The sequence below is a fragment of the Desarmillaria tabescens genome, assembly GCF_030435595.1.
Source record: "Desarmillaria tabescens strain CCBAS 213 chromosome Unknown EV420scaffold_16, whole genome shotgun sequence".
Classification (NCBI taxonomy): domain Eukaryota; kingdom Fungi; phylum Basidiomycota; class Agaricomycetes; order Agaricales; family Physalacriaceae; genus Desarmillaria; species Desarmillaria tabescens.
In genome coordinates this window covers 471,156-492,922 of record NW_026848315.1, presented here as the reverse complement: position 1 = coordinate 492,922, position 21,767 = coordinate 471,156, and the positions used below count along the sequence as shown (strand labels likewise).

At 49.1% G+C, this 21,767-nt stretch overlaps 6 protein-coding genes and 1 non-coding gene across 7 annotated transcripts; 2 read left to right on the top strand and 5 right to left on the bottom strand.

Moving 5' to 3' along the window:
* Positions 1–1,613: 1,613 nt before the first annotated feature.
* EV420DRAFT_335596 (uncharacterized protein) lies at positions 1,614–2,497 on the bottom strand. Its single transcript, XM_060481749.1, has one exon. It carries the CDS (start codon positions 2,209–2,211, stop codon positions 1,660–1,662), a length of 552 nt encoding a protein of 183 aa, XP_060331100.1. The 5' UTR covers positions 2,212–2,497; the 3' UTR covers positions 1,614–1,659.
* Positions 2,498–5,309: 2,812 nt separating this feature from the next.
* On the top strand, positions 5,310–5,987 carry EV420DRAFT_1642571 (uncharacterized protein; the record flags this gene model as incomplete). The annotated part of the gene is made up of 1 exon (XM_060477383.1): positions 5,310–5,987. The coding sequence occupies one exon, from the start codon at positions 5,310–5,312 to the stop codon at positions 5,985–5,987; it is 678 nt and encodes a 225-aa protein (XP_060331099.1).
* A 1,218-nt stretch (positions 5,988–7,205) lies between these two features.
* Positions 7,206–8,700, bottom strand: EV420DRAFT_1540837 (uncharacterized protein; the record flags this gene model as incomplete). Its single annotated transcript, XM_060473099.1, has 4 exons — positions 7,206–7,441; positions 7,472–7,521; positions 7,543–8,485; positions 8,608–8,700. Coding segments are annotated over 4 exons (1,170 nt in total), but the record flags the coding sequence as incomplete, so codon positions are not given.
* A 995-nt stretch (positions 8,701–9,695) lies between these two features.
* Positions 9,696–9,986, bottom strand: EV420DRAFT_1642569 (uncharacterized protein; the record flags this gene model as incomplete). Its single annotated transcript, XM_060477382.1, has 3 exons — positions 9,696–9,761; positions 9,817–9,890; positions 9,947–9,986. 3 exons carry the CDS (start codon positions 9,984–9,986, stop codon positions 9,696–9,698), a joined length of 180 nt encoding a protein of 59 aa, XP_060331097.1.
* Positions 9,987–11,860: 1,874 nt separating this feature from the next.
* On the bottom strand, positions 11,861–13,589 carry EV420DRAFT_335501 (uncharacterized protein). Its single transcript, XM_060481748.1, has 7 exons — positions 13,353–13,589; positions 13,108–13,302; positions 12,981–13,054; positions 12,685–12,922; positions 12,545–12,633; positions 12,385–12,485; positions 11,861–12,332 (listed from the first exon to the last, which is right to left on the bottom strand). The coding sequence occupies exons 1-7, from the start codon at positions 13,512–13,514 to the stop codon at positions 12,211–12,213; spliced, it is 981 nt and encodes a 326-aa protein (XP_060331096.1). The 5' UTR covers positions 13,515–13,589; the 3' UTR covers positions 11,861–12,210.
* A 4,578-nt stretch (positions 13,590–18,167) lies between these two features.
* Positions 18,168–18,250, bottom strand: EV420DRAFT_t143. The gene has a single exon. It is a non-coding gene; the product is annotated as a tRNA-His (tRNA).
* A 1,826-nt stretch (positions 18,251–20,076) lies between these two features.
* Positions 20,077–21,453, top strand: EV420DRAFT_1540800 (NADP-dependent oxidoreductase domain-containing protein). The gene is made up of 8 exons (XM_060473098.1): positions 20,077–20,170; positions 20,225–20,473; positions 20,520–20,572; positions 20,622–20,694; positions 20,750–20,837; positions 20,890–21,080; positions 21,135–21,170; positions 21,222–21,453. The coding sequence occupies exons 1-8, from the start codon at positions 20,110–20,112 to the stop codon at positions 21,353–21,355; spliced, it is 885 nt and encodes a 294-aa protein (XP_060331095.1). The 5' UTR covers positions 20,077–20,109; the 3' UTR covers positions 21,356–21,453.
* The last annotated feature ends 314 nt before the right edge of the window (positions 21,454–21,767 follow it).

Here is a 21,767-nt window from a genome sequence, read left to right as displayed (position 1 = left end):
AAACACCTTATCTCCGCTAGTCGCCTACTATCTCTGTCTATCAGTTGAGGGGAGAACCTGTTCTCGAAAACAAAGGTCCAAGGGTTTCGGTACACCTGCGCGGGACGCCTTCCAGTCTAGGAGGGACTTGACTTCACTGCATCTGAGGCGAGACCAGGACCAAGGACTTCCTCAACATTGGTCTCGGTATCCCGTGCGTCGCCAAATGATTAATTTTTCCAGGTCCCGGCCCATTCGCCCGAGCATGGAGATACTCCCAATAAAGGCCGTTCGTTAGTACCATATGATGTCGTTGCGGATATAATTCGTACATTGCACCCAACACCCACTTCCTCGTCCCACCATTTCCTTGTTGGGAACCAAAAACCAACATTGTTCCAAATCCGGCCGAACCTTTCAACCTCACCAGCCAACAAAGTATCGTCCGGATTTGGAACTCCCTTTGAGCTTTGTGGTTGCTCTCATATAAACCCTCGAGGATGGGGAGAGGGACTTTATTGTTCTCCTCTCGCATTCCTTCTTTTGTCGAACAATTAACTCGTACATAATTTCGATATGCGCTGTGTTTCACTAGTCGTTTTGGTGTTGAGTTCGCGTGAGTCCTTCTCTTCTCTTGTATTATTATTGATTCTGGGACGCTAACCGACTTCGCCCTCTAGTGACCGTCCTCGTCGCGTCAACACCCGTACCCTCTCCTGGGCCTGAACCCGTACCAGTTCCCGTACTCGAGGCACCCGAAGTCGATGTACGTCGATCTTTCTCTGGTTTTTATTTTAAGCCCTCATCTTACCTTTCTGTCCCAGGCCCGTGAACCAAACCCTGAAGCTCAGCCTGACCCAGCTGGCTGCCGCACCGCGCGATTCTCATGCTTCTAAGCAATACTGATGTGTACGTTCTTTCTCTCCCCACTGATGCCTACATTGTATGCTGACTGTTCTCTCCAGTAGACGACATAGAAAAGTCTAGAGCGCCACCCACCCACCTACCCCTCCATCCCTTCTGCACCGCCTGTCTATAACTCTCCCTGTCCGGCGCGTTACCCACTGCGGATACCCATCCATCCACCCACTCATTCCTCTCGCACTTTCATTCATCATAGAAGTCGCAAGTGTCGAATTGTATCGCTAGTTAATTTTACTTTCGTGTCTTTTCTCGTCCTCTTCCGGGTCATGTTGTTTTGTTTATCTCTGCTTTCGTGTGCTGTGTAACTTTATTGTGGATATCTAAAATGGTTTCTCAACGTTCAACGCAACGACTTTTTCGCCGGAATGAATCGAGCTAGTTGTCAGCTTCTCGAATCTATCAGAATACAAAGGATATTTGTTCAGTGTTGATGGGTAAATTTCACTGGCATGCGCCGCCGCCGCCATTCCATCGTAACCTTGGTCTCCACATGACTACGTTGGAGCCTTTGTACTCTATTTCAGAAGCTCTTGTTATTCCCCTCGCTCTGGGAGAAGATTATGCGTTCATGATGCCCCGGACTGTTACTTTGTTCTTTGTTGCTTCTTACAATTACCCTAAGATAGCTTTTGGCGTTGATTCATATAAGCTTCTGATTTATTGACAATGACATTATATCTGGAAGTAAACACGCTACAGCAGGCGAGGAGGGAGCCAGAGCCGAGAGAATGGACCATGTTCAATCCGAAGAATGAATTAACACCCCTTGGAACGTGAGGGGAGCCAGGTAGAAAAGCCGCAGCCACATATATCAATACAATAACAAGAACTACGAAAGCAAGGATACAACAACACTCCAACTCGCGTGTGAGAGGTAAAGGAGATTTCTCGCGACGGGAGGGTCGGAGGTGAGATGGCGCCGTACCGTGGGAGGCTACATGTCGACCGAAAAAGACGGGGACAGCCCGAGATTGGGCGGGATGTAGACAATGGACGGGTGTAAGCAGTAGATTGACAGGCGTGTATACGCGTATGTTCCGATGACGGGCTTCGGCGTCTGCATGGATCAGCGAGGAGGATCAGCACTGGACATTGACAAGACCAAGCGAGATTTTTCTGCATTAATGAACGCTTTTTCAGGCTTAGGCCAACAAAATATTTCGTCAATCTCCCCCAGTCAAGTACGTGCTCTAGGAAGGCGGGGTGGATGATCACAAGAAAAGCTTTCCAGCAGAAAGAATCACATGGGGTGGTCCATACCACGACAAAGGATGTCGACAAATGAATTAACAGGACCGCATGGGACATAACAAAAGCAGCCTCGTGTGAGCCGTGAGATGTTGAGCCAAAATGCGTTAAATACCTAGTTGCGACGGTGGAAACGTGAATTGTACAGGAAGAGTGGGATTGAGGTGGACGGGCGCTCGGTTAGATGCTGGGCGTGTCTGTTGCACAAACGGGAGTCATATGCCGAGGATGAAAATAACCGCGTCGAGGTACAGCCACATCTCCGTTAAGAGCCCGGTGTTCAAAGCACGGAAACTTTGGCGCATCGAAAATAAGCGCAAGGTCTTGAATGGGAATAACGAGTTTCAATATCGCGAAGAGGATCAACTAGGGCTCGGAGAAAACTGCGAGGTGTTTCTGCATTATGAATCTAATGCGGTACTTCTTGAGAACGCACAAGAGCATCCAAACGTGGCACAAGAAAGGGAAGCATTGTGATCGTTCCGGATAAACACACCGAGTAGAGGAACTACTTGCAACAAGAGCTTCTGGAATAAGCACAAGACTCGGCGAGCAGCACGAAAAGTAACATCAGGCATGGACCTTCTGGAGCAAGTGGTCGTTGCCACGAGGTGGGTGCATGCATTCCTGATATGTACTCAGTATTTCTGAGGGTGGGATCCTGCATTTTGTTGTCAGTATGGATCCCATCTGACGAGCGTTCCGCTCACAAGGCAAGGTCGTCCCTCCACCGCACGACACGCACAAGGAAGGATAATGAATCCCCTCCCAAAAACGTCTGGGATTGGCAAAGACCGGACTACGGAAGGAAACTCGAAGCATCATCATCTGCGTCGAATCAAAAACAAGGTCGACGGGCCGAATGAATTAAAAGGCTGCGGAGAGAGGGCATGCAGGGACAACGAGGGAATCACAATGCCCGACCCTTCGGAGGTAGGATGGGGAGTTGGCGCGATGCGTCATTGGGCCGGATGGCTTTGTGGTTTGTGGTTTGTACGTGACAAAGCTAAACGAGACGAAATAAACTTGGGAGGTTCCATGTTCTATGCCACCGCGGATGAAATGCTTCATGTGAATCCGACTGGCGCAACTTGACATGCGAAGGAAACGATGAAGGGACGGCCCTTCAATCACGTTCTCCACTCAGGCTCGATTCAACTTTGGAGACATGGATTTTCCGGCGTGAGAGGGAGTTGGGCGGAGGACACGTCAGCTTCCCAAAAAGTCTGTGCACGCGGGGCGATGAAGGCTGGCGCGAGCAAAAAAAAAATAACTTGAAAGTTTGTATTTGGATTGTGTGATCTGTACGGGAAAAATGGGATTGCGGACTCGGACGGTATATTGAGCTCGGTTACATGGCGGGCGTGTCTGTAGCACGAACGGGAGAATCGTGGATACATATCAGTATGCCGAAGATGAAAAATAACCGTGTCGAGGTACGGATCCATTGACATCTCCGTCAAGTAAAGACCCGGTGATCAAAGCAAAGGACGTGACCTGGCGGGTACATGCAAAATAAGCGCGGAATGTTGATGGCCGTGGGTATGTTCCTCTAGGCCAGTCGTGTTTCGCGGAGGATCAGGGGACAAAGACCGAGCGGGGATGCTTATGAAGGAAAAGGTTCCGTGGAAGCGTCAAGAGCTTCCGGAATAAGCACAAGGCGAGGGAGGACGTGAGCAAGGTGGATGGGACGATGTGATAGTGGGACACGTCGGCCTCCCAAACAAGCTGGGATGAGAGCGTGGGGAGGGAAATAATGTCCTTCCTCCGTAAGGGGGTTGAACCAAAAACAGATCGTGTAGATGGGAGTCAAGAGCTTCCAAAGCAGAGACAAGACATTGGGTGGGTGCGGTGAAGGAAATATCGTGCGATGGTAGAGTGGAGGTAAGATGGCGGGGCGGAGGATGGGTTGGCGCGACCCAAAAATGTTTGGCGGGGACGGTTACGCGTATACTGGATGAACGTGCATGGACGGGAGCATAAGCCGAAGAAGAAAATAACCGCGTCCGAGTCGAGGAGTGATTGACGTCTCCGTTAAGGGTCGGCCGGTGATCAAAGCACGGAAGATATGGCGGGTAGAAGTAAGCGTCATGAAATGGGAATGTTCCTTTCGTGTCGGTCGTGAATACCGGGTTTCGACATGCGAAGACGGGGGTGAGGTGCTTCTGCGTTATGATTCTGAATGAGTAAGGCGGTGGTACTTTTTGATAGCGCACAGATGTCCGGGATGGGAAGACGCGTGGGGAGGAAAGAAAGTTCTTGTTCCGTATCGGAGGTGCTGAATCAAAAGAAGTGCGCAGTGACCTGGGGGAGTCACCGATGAACAATAGTTTCCAAAGCAAGGACAATAATGGATTGAGGGAATCGAAAAGCGGGTGAGAGTGAAACTGCGATGGAGATTTCTCGCGACGGGGACAAGTGTCAGAGCGGAGGTAAGATGGCGCTGGGTCCGGGTATGGTGGCGGGAGGCTGGCGCGAATGTTTACGTGGATGCAAATGAATGGGATTGAGAGTGACGTGGAATTGTGGATTAATGTGGCGAGGATCCGTGTCGAGGCGGACAGCCGGTGATCAAAGCAAAGACGTGGTCGCAGGAAGAAAATAGGCGAGCAGTCGTTGATGGCCGTTCCAGGATTGGTCAGCGATGATCAGCAGACAAGGGCCAGGGCTCGATGCTTCTAGTGCACGACAAGAGCAACCAAACGCAGGATAAGGTACTGTGAAGACCTTCCGGGCTGGGAACAAGCAAAGCGTAGGCAAAGGTGAGGTAAATCTCGTAACCCTGAATGCCTGGACCCTAGCCGGGTACGAGGGTCGGGAAAAGGACAGCTCCGGGTGGACCTGGACCGATTGTAGGGCGGGGCTCGGGGGACACGTCGGTGTTGCTAATGCAAAGGGCGGGTGTAGTTGCGCAGCGCTGGTTTCACCTTGGCGACGTCACACAGCCATCCGAACTAGGCGGGAGGGCGGGTGTAGTCACATCGGCGTTTCAATGCGACAATGAAGCCAAGTTTGGCTTCGGTCGGCGTTGTAGCGGGCAAAGGGCTAAATTTGAAATTAGCGGTACCGGGTATAACAAGAACAATGGCGAGTTGGTTGCCCTTATATTTCGCAGGGCTCACCCACCCACTCACTTCCCTTTTCTTCACTTTACAGCCATGACACCCAACGAACGCACACGCATCCTACGCTCTACACGCAAACTCGGCGCACTCCTCGGCACAACGCCCCAATGCGAGTTTGTGCACACACACAATAAGCAGATGTCCCTCTCTCTCGTCCCAGGCACTGGCCCAGCCCTCGTCCTCCGCATACACACAGCTGCTCTCCCTACCAATGAGCACGGTCCGCTCTCCCCCATCTCCCCCGTGCACGAGCGAAAGCCCGACGAGCGACGGAAGCGAATGGCCAAACTCGCTCGTACATTCGGCGAGAACGTCCCGCCCGAACTCGTGTCGTCCACTCCTGCACGCCGCGCTAGACGCCGCAGTTGCAGTATCGACACCATACTCTCTCCCCTCCCCAAACGCGCTCCACTACCTTCCTTTGAGGAAGAACCGGAGGAGCTCGAGCAAGTGTCAGACGACTCGGAGACTCCCCTCCTTCCCCGTAAATTCTCTCGCTCAGCGTCTGTCCGCGCCACTCCCAAAACACCCGTCGTTAAAGACGAGGTCCGCTCACATAGCGTTGACGAGGGCGAGCGCAGGCATTTTCAAGTTGTCGATCGCAGTCAGTATTGGGGCCGCCGCAAGGAAAAGGGCTGGTCGGGAGAGTGGAACCGTCGCGATCGTGAGGATGTCCTTATGCAATTACGGGCCCTAAAGGCTTCCCTTTAATCCGCTGGTCGGAACTTTTACGCCCATTAAAAACTTAACTCTTACACTCTCTTATTACTTGTTGTATTTTAGTCGTATCGTACAGTACTATAGTAATCACTTTCTTTACCTTATACATAGCCCGGGTACGTTACCCTTGTTCATATTTCATTCGCGGTCATTTCATTTATTCCGCACTGCCTGTCGCTGCAATGCAACCACAATTGTTATTATACGCCATTGTTACATCCGCTCGGACCCGTCCGTGGACCTACACGAATCTACATCTGATCTTGTTCCGTCCATCGATCGCCTCGATCGCTTGCAATTGATCCATCATCGTAAAGAGGGGCCTCTGTCTTGAGTCTCAACCTATTGAAACCTCGAAAGCCATGAAAAAACGAAAAAAAAAAAGACGAAACTGCAACCAACGTTTCATGTTCATGTCAGACCACCAGCGTGCAATACATCCGTCACGCTAAGAATCTCATATCCGATCCTGAAGGAACACCAACGAATCCTTCGCTGAAGACTCTAAAAATCCCGTGGCACCGTCCAATCTCGTATCAATTTGATGACAGGTTCGGCGCGACTCAGGTCAATCCTCGCAGGTGTAAACAGATGATCCATAGAAAGAACAACAACAGCGTGGGATGAATAAACATTGAACCCACACATATATTCGTCCTACAAATACCACTTCTCCAGAACCTGGAGCACCTCGGAGGGTTTCTCTATTATCCTGGATTTTCTGGTTCTCGTCGCGAAAACGACGAGCATCGATCAATCACAGGCCATGGAAACGATAAGTCAACTTTGTCTGGAGCGACATCTAGACTTGGATGTTCTTAAACAGGATAATAGATATGCATTTAAGTATATAAAACAACAACAGCGAGAGCGAGAGTTACACTAACGATACACGGATGGGGGAGCGGGTCTATATGAAGAAGATGGGGTAGCCTTGGAAGCTCGTAGCCACGGAGCTACACTGAAGAACTCGTTCACACAGATGTGCAAGGAACCAGCTCGGTATTCGTGAGACGACGGTACAGATGGTGGTGGTAAACTAAAGAGACGTGACCTGGCAATCCCTCGTATCTATGTCACATCGGGAATAGCCGATGTAACCGGCATCCGGGTTACACTCCTCCCCACTCTAAAAAAAACAAACGTACTAGTCCAAGTAGAAAGAAACATAAAGAAAAAGGAACGCTGGAACATGAAGACCATTGTCACGGACGAAACGAACAAGGAAAGTATTATCTTTCACGGGTGCGAACATAAGGACAGAAGTGACCAAAATATTGCAACATGGCTGAAGACGATAGCAATCAAAGAAAAGCGAGTACGAAAGCGATGCGAAAGACAACGGGTAGTGAGGGAAATCTTTAGTCAAAGTCATGGTCGGTGTCGTAGTCCGAGTCCGAAGAGTCGGGTCCATCTAATACAAAGGAGCCTGGCGTTTCCGGGATCTCGGCATCCCCAAAAGTAATTCCAGCTACTTGTTGGTGAGGGAGTAGAGGGCGGGTGGCTCGTGGAGCGACACCGGCAGCTGAATCTCCAGGGCAGTTACGTGCGCTGTGCTGCGTCCAGTTCGGCGAAGATGGGGTCTTCCTGCAATGGAAACAACCTCCAGAAGCCCGAAGAGCCTCTTTCTCGGCATAGGAAAGATCCGGAAAAGGGTAACGTGGGCCGTTTGACGCGGCCATAGATGCTGTGGGATGGGTAGAAGTGATGTGGGCAGTCGGAATGGCTTGGGATTGGTCACTAGTCTGAACGTTCTTGATTCGAACAACGTTCTCTGCAATTAGGCTCGCCCAAGTCGTAGACATCAGATTGACCAAGGCATCAAGTTTCATGGTTCCGTAGACTGACGCAAAACCCGTAGTACTGCGGACGCGAAGGGATAAAATGGGATGCACGAAGAATAACAGATGATTTTTGACAGAAGAGTCGGTGATAGTGTAGCCAGTGCCAGCAGATGCGAGGGCATTCCGTGCAGTTTGGAGGTCTGACACAAAAGACTGGAAGTCCGTCCCAGGTGCATGCTTTACCGAGTAGAAGGCAGCAAGTGCGTCCAAACGCCAGTTGGAGGGGACAAAACGATCCTTCACCTTTGCGACAAACTCATCCCATGATGCCAGCTTCTTTAACGACTCCCGGTTCTCATTCCACCAAGCAGCGGCCTCAGCATGTTCCATCTTCAATCCAGCAACTAGTATTTGCGTCTCGGGTTTGATCTTCTTATCGGCATTGAGAGCAGACCAGGCCTCAAAGGAGTCTGCGCAGCGAGTCAGCCATGTGAGTGCAGCAATCGAGGTGACATTGGCGAGGGTAGGGAGATCTAATTTCGAAGACATTGGTTGAGGGCTAGGCGAGCAAGAAGAATCAAGTTCAGTCAATGGTGACGATGAACGGTTGGGAACGGGAGATAGACGAGGGTCTGTAGCGTGTTTGTCGGGTTGTTGATGTAAGTCTGGATTGTCCAAGGCTTCCAAGATGGGTAGGTGGTACTGCTGCGCGGTACGGCGCGTGAAACGGCGTGATGACGTGGCAGGGTCCAGTGTGGGAACGAAAGCGAAAGAAGAGAGCAAGTTGGATTGCAAAAAAAAGTGGAAGCTCGTAGCCACGGAGCTACACTGAAGAACTCGTTCACACAGATGTGCAAGGAACCAGCTCGGTATTCGTGAGACGACGGTACAGATGGTGGTGGTAAACTAAAGAGACGTGACCTGGCAATCCCTCGTATCTATGTCACATCGGGAATAGCCGATGTAACCGGCATCCGGGTTACAAGCCTGAGGAGAAACGAAACAGGGATGATGACGCAAACGTGGGGTTTTATATGAAGATGAGGTGGCCTGGAGATGGACGCAGAGTTTTGGTGGGAAAGGGAAAACAAAACGAATGAGGGCAAGTCGGACTAGCGATGGTGGGAGGTTAACGAGAGTTGGTGGCGCTATGGACAACGGGTGGGATCAACTAGGTGACGGTTAGCGTGGGTGTGCAAATAGGAGGGATGGACATACATATATCTGCACTGCTACTTCTTGCTGCTACCGAAGCGCTCCTCCTTTGCAGGGGACGATACATGCGAGGGGTAGGGAGGGAGGGGGGGGCGAAATTGAATTGACATCGCATATATCTTCGTCGTACAGTTAACAAGAACCACTTCTCCAAAACCTAAAGCCACATCCCGAGAGCCGAACGTTTTCTTGGATTTTCAATTTTCGAAGACGACTTGAAGCCATCGATCAATCACAGCGAGTTCCGCCTTGGAAACGGCCCAAGTAACTTTGTCTGGAGCGACTATCTAGGCCTTGAGCGCTTGAGCTTTCATTCCCATTCTTGGTTAAACAGGATAATAGATATGCATTTAAGTATATAGAAAAACAACAACAACAGTGAGAGCGAGGTTACACTAGCGATACAGGGATGGGATGGGGGAGCGGGTCCATGAAGATGGGGTAGCCTGAGGAGAAATGGAAACGATGAAGATAGGCAGCCAGAGGAAATAGGATGCAGAGTGCAGAGTTTTGGTTGGGAAAGGAAAACAAAACGAAAGAGGGCAAGTCGGACTAGCGACGGTGGGAAGTTAACGAGAGTTGGTGGCGCTATGGACAACGGGTGGGATCAACTAGGTGATGGTTAGCGCGAGTGTGCGAATAATGTGAGGGGGTGACATACATAGATAGTGGTGGTGTTGGGAGAGTCTATGCTTTATGCTTAGTAGCAAGTGAATCGCGAGGTGAGGCACCCCGCTGGGTCGGGGTTGGGTTCGGGGTCACGAGCCTATAAAGCGCTAGATGAGCACCGCAGGACGTTCGGAGGGATAGAGAAAACGTACATCGACCTCAGCCTCAACGGGTACGGGAACAGGGGCGGGAACAGGGACAGGCGAAGACGAGACGAGAACCGTCACTACCGCGGAAAATAAATCAACCCTGTTCAAAACCAACTAGAGGAGAACCACTCACGAGAGCTGAGAACCAAAACGACGAGAGAAACGCAACGCATTGTATGTATGGTAGGGTAGAGTTGGTTTCGAAAGAAAGGTTATTCGAATAGATGAACAGACAGACAGGAGGAACTGTACTCTCCTTACGACCTAGACAACCATATTTTATACCCCCAACCCAACGTAGTGAAAGGGAATACCAAATCGAGGTAAGGTGAAGGACCCGTCCATTTGGGGTAAAAGAGTGCCTCAGTGCCTGGGAACGGCGCACATGATTGAGGAGCCCTACGTTGCGATCTGACTTTGAATTTGGCGAGAGGTGTACTTTGCATTTCTAGGTGGTTGGGCGGGTGGGTTCCATTTTTTTCTTTCCCTTTGCGAATTACATTACATTGCAAGATTGAACCTAGTAGTCAGGTCGTAAACTTGAACTTGACACCGATAAATTGCATCCTGGTCCCGATATCAATGATGACCTATTTTCGGCGAGGTGTTTGTGTCCGCAACCTAAAGAAAACGAGTCGTTTTGATATCATCATCATCATCATACAGGAAAACTTGCGCGCGTTGTTGTATTTCTTGCTCTGATAGCAACTTTTTCTCGCCGTAGAGGTCTTGTATTTGACCCCCCTTCGTGTGAGGGAGGCAGTGAGCTTCCACCGCGGGACGCTGGTCTCCGTTCAATACCGCCGCCGTTAAGGTTCGAAATGAGCCCTTGTATTGCTGCGTGCATCGCGAGGTACACTGAATGAGCACCCCGTCCGGGAAGCTCATGAGTCCTGATGCATGCGTCTGATGATTTGTGAGGGAAGCGCTTCCAATCCTGCTGCTTCTAAACGCAACGCAACGTAAGGTAATTTGTGCCTGGAGAGACGAAAAGAGGTTCCAGAGAGAAGAATAGCGCCCGGCGTCCCTCTGAATTTTGTTGAACACCCTTTTGCTTTCGGTAGTCTCCCCCCTCAAGAGATGTAAAAGTCCATACGGAAAATCGCCATATCGTTGATCATAAGAAGATATGCATCCGAGTTCTGTACGTGACGATTCGAATTTGCTTATCACCAACTATCGACTGCATTCGGCGACATGTTTGTTGGGTAAAGATGGAGCGTTGGAAATTCATCAGGTCTTTCACATGGACACCCTAGTCCAAAGTACTGTACATCCTGTGAGAGAGCATCAGTAACTTAGATTGAATACAGTTGAACCGGGCTGTGAAGACCTACTCTTTGTATTCCTCTGAGCCCTGTTCCTCATCGCCATGGCGGATTGAACAGGCGGATTCTTTGATCATAATCATAGTTCTAGTCGTCTTTTATCGGCATCGCCTCCCCTCCGACAATGACCCAGGCTCTATACGTGAGCCTACCACACAGACATTGTATTTCTTCTGCATGTTCAGTAAAGATGGAGCGTTCGAAATCCATCAGGCTCTTTCACGTGGACATACGCCCTGGTGTGTGCTGTGAGAGAGCATCAGTACATTGGGTACGACTGAGCTGTGTGGACCTACGTCCAAGTACGCTCTTGTATTTCCTTGTTCCTCATTGTCATGGCGGAATGAACAGCACGCCCGGGTTTTTTAATCATAGTTCCAACGTGGTGATCGTCCAAGTCTTTGAGCTCTGGTATCGGCATCGCATCCCTTCCGACAAAGACCCGGGCTCTATACGCACAGTCTTTGATTGAACATTGTATTTCTTCTACACGTCCTTCCCACAGCGTTCTTGTATTCCTGCTCGCTCGTGCCCATCATACACGAGTCGGACTGTGAAGGTTCCCAACTTCCTCCGAATCACAAGTAAAAGATACCACAAGGACCGCGGGTGAAAATTTGCCGTGAGGGAGGTGATTGCAACGCTGATACCACTCTAGGGAGACCGCAGCTGAGAATCAAAGGGCTGCAGTTGGGCGGTTCAGGAAAGGTGGAGGGCGCGACCGTTTACGACGAGATAGCCGAGCAGGATTCCTGGCACGTTGAATGGGTGCGAGTATTTTGACGGTGCCTATGACAATAACACGCATTCAGATTGTAAAAAGGCGCCAAATCAAACTTGGGGAGGGTTGTTTGGGTGTGGAGGTAGCGAAGACGTGAATCTTTCTCTATTTCCGATCTAGGCTTCTCGTCCTTTTCTATATGGCTCTACACAACAGTCTTGCTTCATCTACCCCAAATCTGATCCACCCCGGCGGCCATAAGTAAACTTGCAAGGAGTGTCAGTTCGAGAAATTTCCGTTTGCATGACTTCCGATTCCTCGAAAGGAACCGCTATAAGCCGCCCTTTTCTAGCCATGTAATCGGCGAACGGCTTCTCTATTTCTCTCTAGACGTTCTCGCTCCGCTTTCTCTCTGGTCTTCATGACCAGTTCAGCGAAAGATACCATATCGTCCCGAATCCTGGCCCATCCTACAGTCTGGTAAGCAGATATTCTACGATGCAGTCCAGTAAAACCCCATACCTCGATCGGTGAGTGGAGACATTCTGTCTACGTACGGGTGTTTGGATATGTCACACATATAAAGCTTTAGATATCCTAGTTCTCTCAATTTTGCGTGGATCCTGTGTATAGGTGTTAGTGCATTGCGGGGGGGGGGGGGGGGAAGCGAGAGATTACTGACGCTTCGACTCGTTCAGATCGGGATTTCTGAGCTTCTTTCTCTCGGAGACGGAGGTATTGCTTGTACCAGATGTCGCAGAGTGCGGCGTGCTTGGAATATCGTGAGTGAGATTCAAATACAAAGGTAGCAGAGGCACTTACTTTGTTTAGTCCCGTTAATCGTGCTAATTTATCTTCCATGAATTCCTCCTTTCCTTGGTCTGTAGTCAGACTTGATATTTGCCTCTTGATGTCATCCCATTCAGTCTTCAGACAATAACGACCCATCGATTTGTTACCCCGAAAATTCGTTCGTACCGACGGAAGGAGGTCAAATACCGGAGGCTGGTCGGGGAGCAAGCGATGCAGCGGGGGATGCAGTTCTTTCCTTCCAATTACCCTTTCGTCAAGCCAAGTCAGGACTAATTGCCTGAGGAAGCGAGAGGAACAACACGCACTTTGTGTCCAGACAAGTAGAGCAGATCCGGGACCGAAGGAGAAAGTCTGGTATGCGGACTGTATTAGAGCAAAACTAGTTCCTAGAAGTGAGTGAACGAGCGAGAAAGGAGGGGCTCATGGTCGTACAGTGCACTCGGGTATGAAAGCGAGACGGGCCCATGCAGGCTCTGACATGCCGGGGAAGGGATCGGGGAGTCCTGGTACGTTGGTACGCGCTGACTTCCAGGCACCTCGGGATGACTTGCTCATGAGTACCACTCGAAATGCCTTGTTCAAGCGAGCGAGATGTAAAAGGTCTCGCGGTTCCAAGAAGCAGCATATCTTAGAAAAGTCAGAGTTCTGTTGCCAGGGAACTCTAGCTAGCCACACACCTCGAGGAAAACGTCCTCTGGTAATTCCATCATCGCACCCAAGGACGGTTTTTGGTGCCTTGGTGACAGTCTTTTCGTAGGCTGGTATTCCGAATCGTCGTGAATTGTAGCCTCGGATGGCTTGTGTTTCTTTCGTGGGCTGCCATTCGGACTGCGAGTCATGGGCGTAGAGAGTCAAGCTGTTAAGCTGTCAGACTCATATGAGGAAGGCGATGAATCATGAAGATGGTCGCTGTCTGAAATTAGCAGATACCAAATAAGGCCTTCGCGCGTCTCTTGCTTCTACTACGATCATGGACACTCTGAAAGAACTTTATGGCTCTTTACGACTCTAGCAGATCCTTCAACGCGTCTATGTCGCTCCTTATTACATCCAGGCAATGCTATACCTCAAGCTCAAAAGTAATCATGGAAGATGATCGGTTACATCCTGCGGTCATTACTGGCGACGCTCCCGTCGCAGCCTTCGCGAGATCCTGGTCGTAGCAAGCAGATAAGCAAGGAAAACGCTTTCTGTAGTCGAGCCAGTTCCCACTTCAGTTTTGATTGACCAGCAGTGAGACTGGTTCGAGTTTACACTCTCTAAGGTTTGATAGGTAGCTAATCTTGACTCTAATACAGACCTCATAACGTACAGAATTTCGCTAACCCTGCGTTAGATATCAGCATATCCTACGTTTTTGTTCTGGACCATCCTTATATCGCTAAAAACAGATACCCCATGGATCGCCGAGATGGTATACAGAACGTATAAGCTACAAAGCTCAATCTGAACGCGGGTATACTTGCATGATCAAAGTTTCATGAAAGCACTGTCCACGGTCGCTTGCGAGCCGTCTGATATCCCCGCAGAGGTCACGCCCGCTCACCAGATCTTGGGTTGTAGCAAGTAAGGCGCGCTTTCTGTCGCCGATCTTGGCTCTAATACAAACCTCACAGCATCACAGAATTTCGTCAGCATTGCCTCTGATATCAGCCATCAGATACCCGTGGATCGCTGAGATGGTATACAGCACGTCAATAAGCTACAATGGGTACAGACTCTGATTGAAACATAGGTCTACTAGTTATGACTCAGGGTTCCTTTTTATCGTATGATTTGACGGGAGCACTACCCTCGGTTAGTTGTGAGCCGTCTGATGTCCCAGCAGAGGCACAATTAACAATCGGGCGGCCTCGGGCGACACTCTGGCAGAGCTCAAGTCAACATCTCGTGGAAATGTATGGTCTTACAACGCTTCATTCGACGTGACTCTAAATGAACCGTAGGGCTTCTTAGTACCGATATCGACACAAAGGCTCGGAGACTCCAAAAGGTCCCTCAACGCATGGACGTGTATCCATGTCATATCTGACCAATTCCGCGAGTACACCAAGCTTGAACGCTTCTTGTATTCTCGTTTCAAAATGTCTTTACTGCGATCCTGGCCTGTTCGATATTCGGGTCGAATCTAATTACCTTCCACCGTCGTAGGTAGGTAGGTAGGCAGTATTACACGGCACGGTGCACTGGGGGACACCGGGCGTAGGTCGTGAATAGCTTACAGGCACTCCTAGGTTTTATGGTGCACCGCCGTATTATCGATCACAAAAAACGATCAACATTGGAGCATATTCACAGTAATGATGTTCAAGCTTATCCGTCAATGTAAGCTTTCCCATCGACCTTGTTACATTCCAGGAATTACATGCTGCTATGCTGAGTCAAGAGATATAATGGAAGACTGGTATGGGGTTTAAATATTTATTACTCCACCGCCGCGCTCCCGTCGCAGTCTTTACCAGATCTTGGTTCTAGCAAGGAAGTAAGGCGCACTTTCTGTAGCCTGACTAGCGGTTGATCTCGACTCCAATGCGGACTTCTAGGGTCTCAACGGTCTTTCCGCAAATGCCTGGTCCTGGACTATCCTTATGTGATCGTCAGTGGGACATGTGTCTGTTCTCAGATACCGCGCGGTACCAGACATCTTCCAGAGAGATGACATACATAAATTACAAAAACGTGGACTTTGGCTTGAATACGGGGATACTTGTGCGACTCAAATTTTCATTCTATGGTTTACTGGGAGCACTGCCTGCGATCGTCTGCGAGCTGCTGGATCCTCCGGTAGTTTGCGGGCCGCCCGATGTCCCAGCAGAGGCACCAGAATTAACGTTCGCCCGGCCTCTGGCGACACTGTGGCAGAGCTCAAGTCAACAACTCGTAGAACAGCAAGTGGAGGTCTTACAATGATTCGTTGGACGTAATTGACTCTGTGTCTTTAGAGGGTCCGGCCGGTTCATCCCTGCGAAGACGGCTCAGAAGAACAGTAGCAGGCAACGAAACGAGAGGGTGCACCTGGTAATCGTGGTCGATTTGCGACGGCGGCAGTAAGAGCGTAGCATGCGCTTGACATATTTGAATGGCGACATCATGGTAGCTGAAGACTTCTGGGTTCGAGCCGTTGTTGCGTTGGTGGGTTGTTGTCGTTACTCTCGACGTCTCAAACGGAACGCTTATATATTCCACAGAATCTGCTACGGGGTGCCCTGCTCTCTAATTTTGAAAACCCTACTATCGGTGTAAGTGCTGAACCGCGTACATAGTTCATTAATGAACTAACTGACGTCAATTATGTTGTATAGGATATTTGTCTAAAGAATAAGGACGTACTAGGGAGACACTGCTTTGACGATAAAGTTCCGTCCGAGTTCGACCGATACAGTCTATCTCCCCTAGTACTCCCCTTTCGCGGATGAATAACAGCCTTGTCAAACACCATAGCGTGTGTCAGAATCCTGAATAAAATGGTATCTTCGGAAGACTTGACGTCCAAAATCCAATGCGATGTCAAACTCGTGGCTTTGGCTGTTTTGCGATCATTAAGGGGTGACAACCGAAGACGCCTCTTCAGTCAGAGCGGCTGGGGATCCTATTTGACTGAACAGCAAGTATCGGTCCGTCCCTGGCATGTCACATAGCCTTGATCAGACTCGTCTTCAAACAGATTCGAGTAGGGGACTCAAGGAACTTGAAGGATCGTCAGAGAACGGCGAATGCAGAGCAGCTGGACATACGTGAAACAGGTGCAGGGTGTACAGAGTTTTCTCCAAGCAACGGAAGTTGTATTGATGCACCAAAAGTCCGTGGATAAGCGAACGTGCTGTTTGCCGGCAGATCTCACAATTCGAGGCCCGGCGATCCACAAAACTTTATATGGCATGACCGAGCAAGAAATCAACCAGGGATTCGGAGCCGCTACCTTGCCTTTGTTCACTACCACTGGCTCTTTGAAGAATCGCTTTCGTGTGTTATCCATCATCAATCAACCTTCCAGTCTTCCTAACCTCCGTCCAGGTGTTCATTGATCTAGCTCAGCACAAGATTTACGGCGTAAACGGTGCCAATGACTGCCCCGTCAAGGACACGAGGCGAAGCCGGAACTCGCAGAATTCACAGTATTGCTATTACGCTTCTAGCGGCAGCTTCTCATCTATAAGAATGGAACAATGGCATCTGTTTCTCTTCTACTCTGGCTCAACACGCGTAAAAGAACTATATAGATCCCATGCAGTCAGTTTACTATCAAGAGTGAAAGACAGACATCTATGAAACAAACAAGATGAAACGAAGCTCGGAAACACAGAACCTGAGTTGTTTATTCTATCGTCTCCTTATCTCCAGTTTCTGCCTTCGCGACGGGGCCTTCCTCGCCTACTCCCTTGGACTGAGGAGGGGCAACTGCGGTCCCTTTCGAGGACTTGGACCCGCCTGACATACGTTTGAAGAATATCTTCACTCGGTCAGAGAATTTGGTGAAAAAACCTGCAAGGCAAAAGTTGTCGGTAAGAGTTCTTCTGGAAATTAAAGGACAAAGGTAAAATCTGCTCACTAGAGGGCTTGGATGCACTCCGAGTGGCGGCGGTGGTAATGCCGTTGCCTAAAGACGACGTTAGAGGTGAGCTCTGGGGAATACCATTGCGAAACATACCAGCATGGCTTCCGCTTCCAACGTGCACAGCACCGCCTCCTATTTGGCTGCTAGACACGTTATCAGTGCCAGGGGATGCTGAGGAGTCCATTGCCTTCGAGGATGTTGGAAGCTGGAGCCCAGGGCTTGGACGGGAGGTTTTTATACCCAAAAGTCAAATGAGACCTAGGCTCTACATGGCACACGCGATATATCCGCCTCGTCTGCGATTAACGCAGCACAGAAGAAGCGAGTCTGTCTTCAACATGCTGGTCTCACGATGCTTCGCCACGTAAAAGTGAGTGCTTCTTCATTTCGTATGATCCGGGATCATATGTGAACTGCCTCTTTTCATTAACGTGAGCTCAGTCAAGCGAGCGAACGATTCGCGGACGAAGAGGGGAAGGAAAGGATGTTGTGAATCGCGCGAATGAAAGTGTATTTGACACTACATGTTGTAGCCAGGGAGATGACATTCTTACCTCGATAGAGAAAAGACTCAGGCAACTGACCGTGCAACGCCATTCGCACGCTCGAAAGATCTACATCTCCATAATCCATTTCGGCGTGGATGTCAGGGATATTGAATACGGGACGACATGCAATGCTACGAACCATCATGAGAAAGACAGGAGTGGCAAATGGCGGCAGAAATGATTGTTCAGGTACCTCTGAAAAATGTCAGACCTTTACAGGTAACAAAACACTGATAAGCGAAATTGCTAAATCACTTCATTGTTCAAGTATAGCTTTGGAGGTCTGGCATATCAATGATATTTATTGTCATACATGTAACATGCGTGCAACGCCGTGCATTAGGAATTTGGCTAAACGCAAGAAAAAACAAGAGGGCCGTATAATAAACTGTCGGTAGCTGGAATCGAACCAGCGGCTCTTCGGTTGATGATAAGCCACAACGAAGTGATTTAACCCCTAATCGATACCAACAACACTACATGAGTGAGCCTTTGTAATATTATACTACAAACTCTATTATCAGGCGACTTAAAGAAAGCGACTCCGATTGATACGGCCAAATTAAATCGGCCTTTTTTGACGACACAACTGTAATGCCTAATTAATACAGACAAGACTTAAGCCCGAAACGTACTAGCTCGGACAAAATCAAACTTTTGCTCTTTCTGTAGACTTGTGGCAGAAGACCAATTCGGACCTGTTCTTTGTCTTGGTATACCATTTTCATTCCTACCTCTTATTCCGTTCATTTATGTAAGTTTGTGTGACTTCCGACGACACGTACCGGAACCACTAGAGCCATAATATAAGTTCGTGGCGCAACTATAAAGAGACGCTCATCCGTTCCACCAGGACCCTCCATTACTAAACATGAGCCTTACTATAGACACCCTACGGATCCCGCCCGACGAGTAAGTCGCTCCCTCGTCTGTTTTGCAATGAAAATCCTTTATCTTCTTCCAGGCTTCGAGGCTTCGAACTTTGTCAGGCCATCTTCCCCTTTGATCCTCGGAAAATCGACGAGCGATATAGGTGGTGGCAGGTTCTCCCGCCTCTTGAAAAAACTCGTTTCTGCTTTATAGCCCAGCTAAGGGATGGAAAACTGCCCGTGGCAGAGGAAGACGAAGACAGAGTGGCCGCAGTGCAGAACGCACTACGAGCCGATATTGCGAATTGGCTCCAAATGTCGCCCGCTAACCGGTGGGATGCGTGATGGGAGACGATGCAGGAAGTTTTACCCAGTAAGAAACTCAAGGGATCTCTTCCGAAATCATTGATCAAGAACCACACCACGGGTTTTGGCTACTTCCTTCACCGTATCTTTCCTCCCTACAATGATGCAGAGCCGGACGAACCTGATAGGTTGGTCTTTCTTGTGTCTTGTGCTTGATAGCCGCTGATTTAGGCTTCTAGTTAACAGACGAGTATTCTAGCATTCTTAATAAGTTTTCAGTGTGAGAACCAACGTTAGATGACTGTAGGTGAATATGTGGCGTTCCCATTACTGGAACCTATGGAATAATAGAAGTGTTAGCCAACGGAGAGAGATGAGGCGCTGAAATTTTTCGCATAATACCTTCATGCCGAATGCGCTAGCAGAAAATCGCCTCCCCCAGCTATACGCTAGTCCAGCCCAGCTGCATGGTTATTTCAGGGCCTTGTGGGGTAGCACGTTGACGGATTGCCGCCTCCGCATAGTCCCTATGGCGTTTCTGCCTTCTTTATATGGTTCTATCCGAATGAAGGTGAGAGCTTCATTATAATATCCATTTACGGGCAGATCACACGCTCCTCCGAGACGGTCTTATGGTGACTATATGTCAGTTCAAGGCCAGAAAGTGAGGGAGGAAAAGACCAACATTGAGATGTCGCTTCCTGAGAAGCCTTGCAAGTCGCGGCGTGAAGCCAAAGTTTCAAAACGGAAATTCCGGTAGATTGACCTGACAAGATAGTGGTGGCATAATCAGAACAGTTAGCGCCACTCCCGAAAGAGGTGCCCCATTTTCGTAATCGGGAGAGAACGGTTGAAATCCCACAGATATAACCATCTATCTGACGTTGTATGGAGCAAGCAACAGATAGAGGGGACGGAGTCCTTATCGTTAACAGTATTACTAGAAGATAGGTTGAACAAGAGCAGTCGCAGAAGGATGAGGAGCGTTAGTGAGGTTGAGGTAAGAACTGAAGCACGAGGAAGACCACAGGAATGACGTTGCAATGACGCGTATCTACACGTATCGGGCCGCCGGCCCGTCTGGATGACCCCGGAAAGGACATATCCGAGTCTTCAGTCCTCTACCTGATTTCTCCTCTCATCATCACAACCGACGATGCCAGCCTCAACATCCATCAAGCTGAATACCGGCGCTGAAATGCCTACCCTCGGTCTTGGTGCGTCCATCAAGCTTTCCCCATTCTCGATCTGACATCATCACTGCTTATCAGGGACATGGAAGTCGCAACCGGGAGAAGTGGAGGGGGCCGTAGAATTCGCGCTCAAGAATGGCTATAAGCATATCGATACTGCAACAGCGTATGGTAACGAAGCTGAAGTCGGAAAGGGCATTAAGGCGTCTGGTGTCGCCCGCGCTTCTTTTTTCTTGACTACGAAACTCGATAATCCTGATCAGAAAGATCCTGAGGCTGCGCTGAAATATTCGCTTGAGCAGCTTGGAACGGATTATCTTGATCTATGTGAGCACTCCGATATCAAGAATGAAACATTGTTGATGGAGTATAGGGCTCATGCACTGGCCTGCCCCAATGTTCGACGGCAAGACTCCTGATAAATCTGTACGTATCAAGGTTTGACGATCACATTTATCATCTGATGTATAAACAGATTAATTGGCTTGATACATGGAAGAAAATGGAGGAAATCTACAAGAAATATCCCGAGAAAGTGAAGGCTATTGGTGGGGTTTGTTGCTTCCTCTACTGAGCAACTTACGATGTCCGATTTAATCGCAGGTGTCTCGAACGTTTCTGTCGAGTTCATGGAGCAGCTTCTGGCAATAGCCACCATTATTCCTGCAATCAACCAGATTGAACTACACCCGTATATGCATTTCCATACGGACGATCTCGGCCGAAATGACCTGCGATTACAGATCCTGTACGCAACCTGATGTTATTGAGTTTTGCGCAAGCAAAGGAATTGCTATTACGGCCTACTCCCCGTTGGGTTCGGAGGAGTACTCGCTATTGGAAAGTGACATTGTCAAGAAAATTGCGGGAAAGTACAGTGTATCTCCTGTAACCATCCTGCTGTCGCTGTGGGCGAACAAGCCAAATGTATCAGGTTCGTGCCTATGCCAACTTTATGACTTCAAGATACTAATGTTGTTGAAACTAGTTCTCACCAAGTCCGTGTCTAACGCTAGAATTGAAGGTAACTTTGGTTCAGATACATTTTCACTCTGGATACTCACTACTTGTTTAGCAAACAAGAAGATCATTGGTCTTTCTGATGAAGACATTGGGGAGCTCGAGGCAATAGACAAGACTTACCACTTCCGAAAATGTCATCCTTCTTGGACTGGCTGGGGATCGCTCGGTTTCCCGGATTGTCAATAAATTTTTACGGATGTAGAAACGCACTTAGATATAAATGCGAATGATTAAGATACATGGTACAAGTTGTGGTACTTTTTGAGTGCTGAGCATATGACTGGGAAATTTTGGAAAAAATGGATCGTCTTTCCAATTTTTTGGCGGTTGCGGATACTTCTGCTATTACTACATGCAGCGTCCAATGTGTCTGTCCGTCGAGTGAGTAGGGTCATGTGATCGCGCAATTTAATACAGAGAGATAGGACCGGACCGGTAAGCCCGAAAACTTTTTCCTCCGTCCTTCACACCATGTTTCGTTCTCGTACGCGCCTACTAGCACGGATAGCTCGACCTCGGCTTCTAAGCACAACACCCGCATGCTTGCCTAAAATACATCTATCAAGATATCATTCTCCCTACGCAGCTGGGACTCCGC

Coding starts and splice junctions, on each gene's coding strand:
- EV420DRAFT_335596 (XM_060481749.1), bottom strand. CDS start 2,211: ATGTCCCATGCGGTCCTGTTAATTCATTTGTCGACATCCTTTGTCGTG.
- EV420DRAFT_335501 (XM_060481748.1), bottom strand. CDS start 13,514: ATGACTCGCAGTCCGAATGGCAGCCCACGAAAGAAACACAAGCCATCC. Junction 13,055..13,107: donor CTTTCATACCCGAGTGCACT/GTACGACCATGA, acceptor TCTAGGAACTAG/TTTTGCTCTAATACAGTCCG. Junction 12,486..12,544: donor CGATCTGAACGAGTCGAAGC/GTCAGTAATCTC, acceptor ACCTATACACAG/GATCCACGCAAAATTGAGAG.
- EV420DRAFT_1540800 (XM_060473098.1), top strand. CDS start 20,110: ATGCCAGCCTCAACATCCATCAAGCTGAATACCGGCGCTGAAATGCCT. Junction 21,081..21,134: donor GAACAAGCCAAATGTATCAG/GTTCGTGCCTAT, acceptor TGTTGAAACTAG/TTCTCACCAAGTCCGTGTCT. Junction 21,171..21,221: donor GTCTAACGCTAGAATTGAAG/GTAACTTTGGTT, acceptor CTACTTGTTTAG/CAAACAAGAAGATCATTGGT.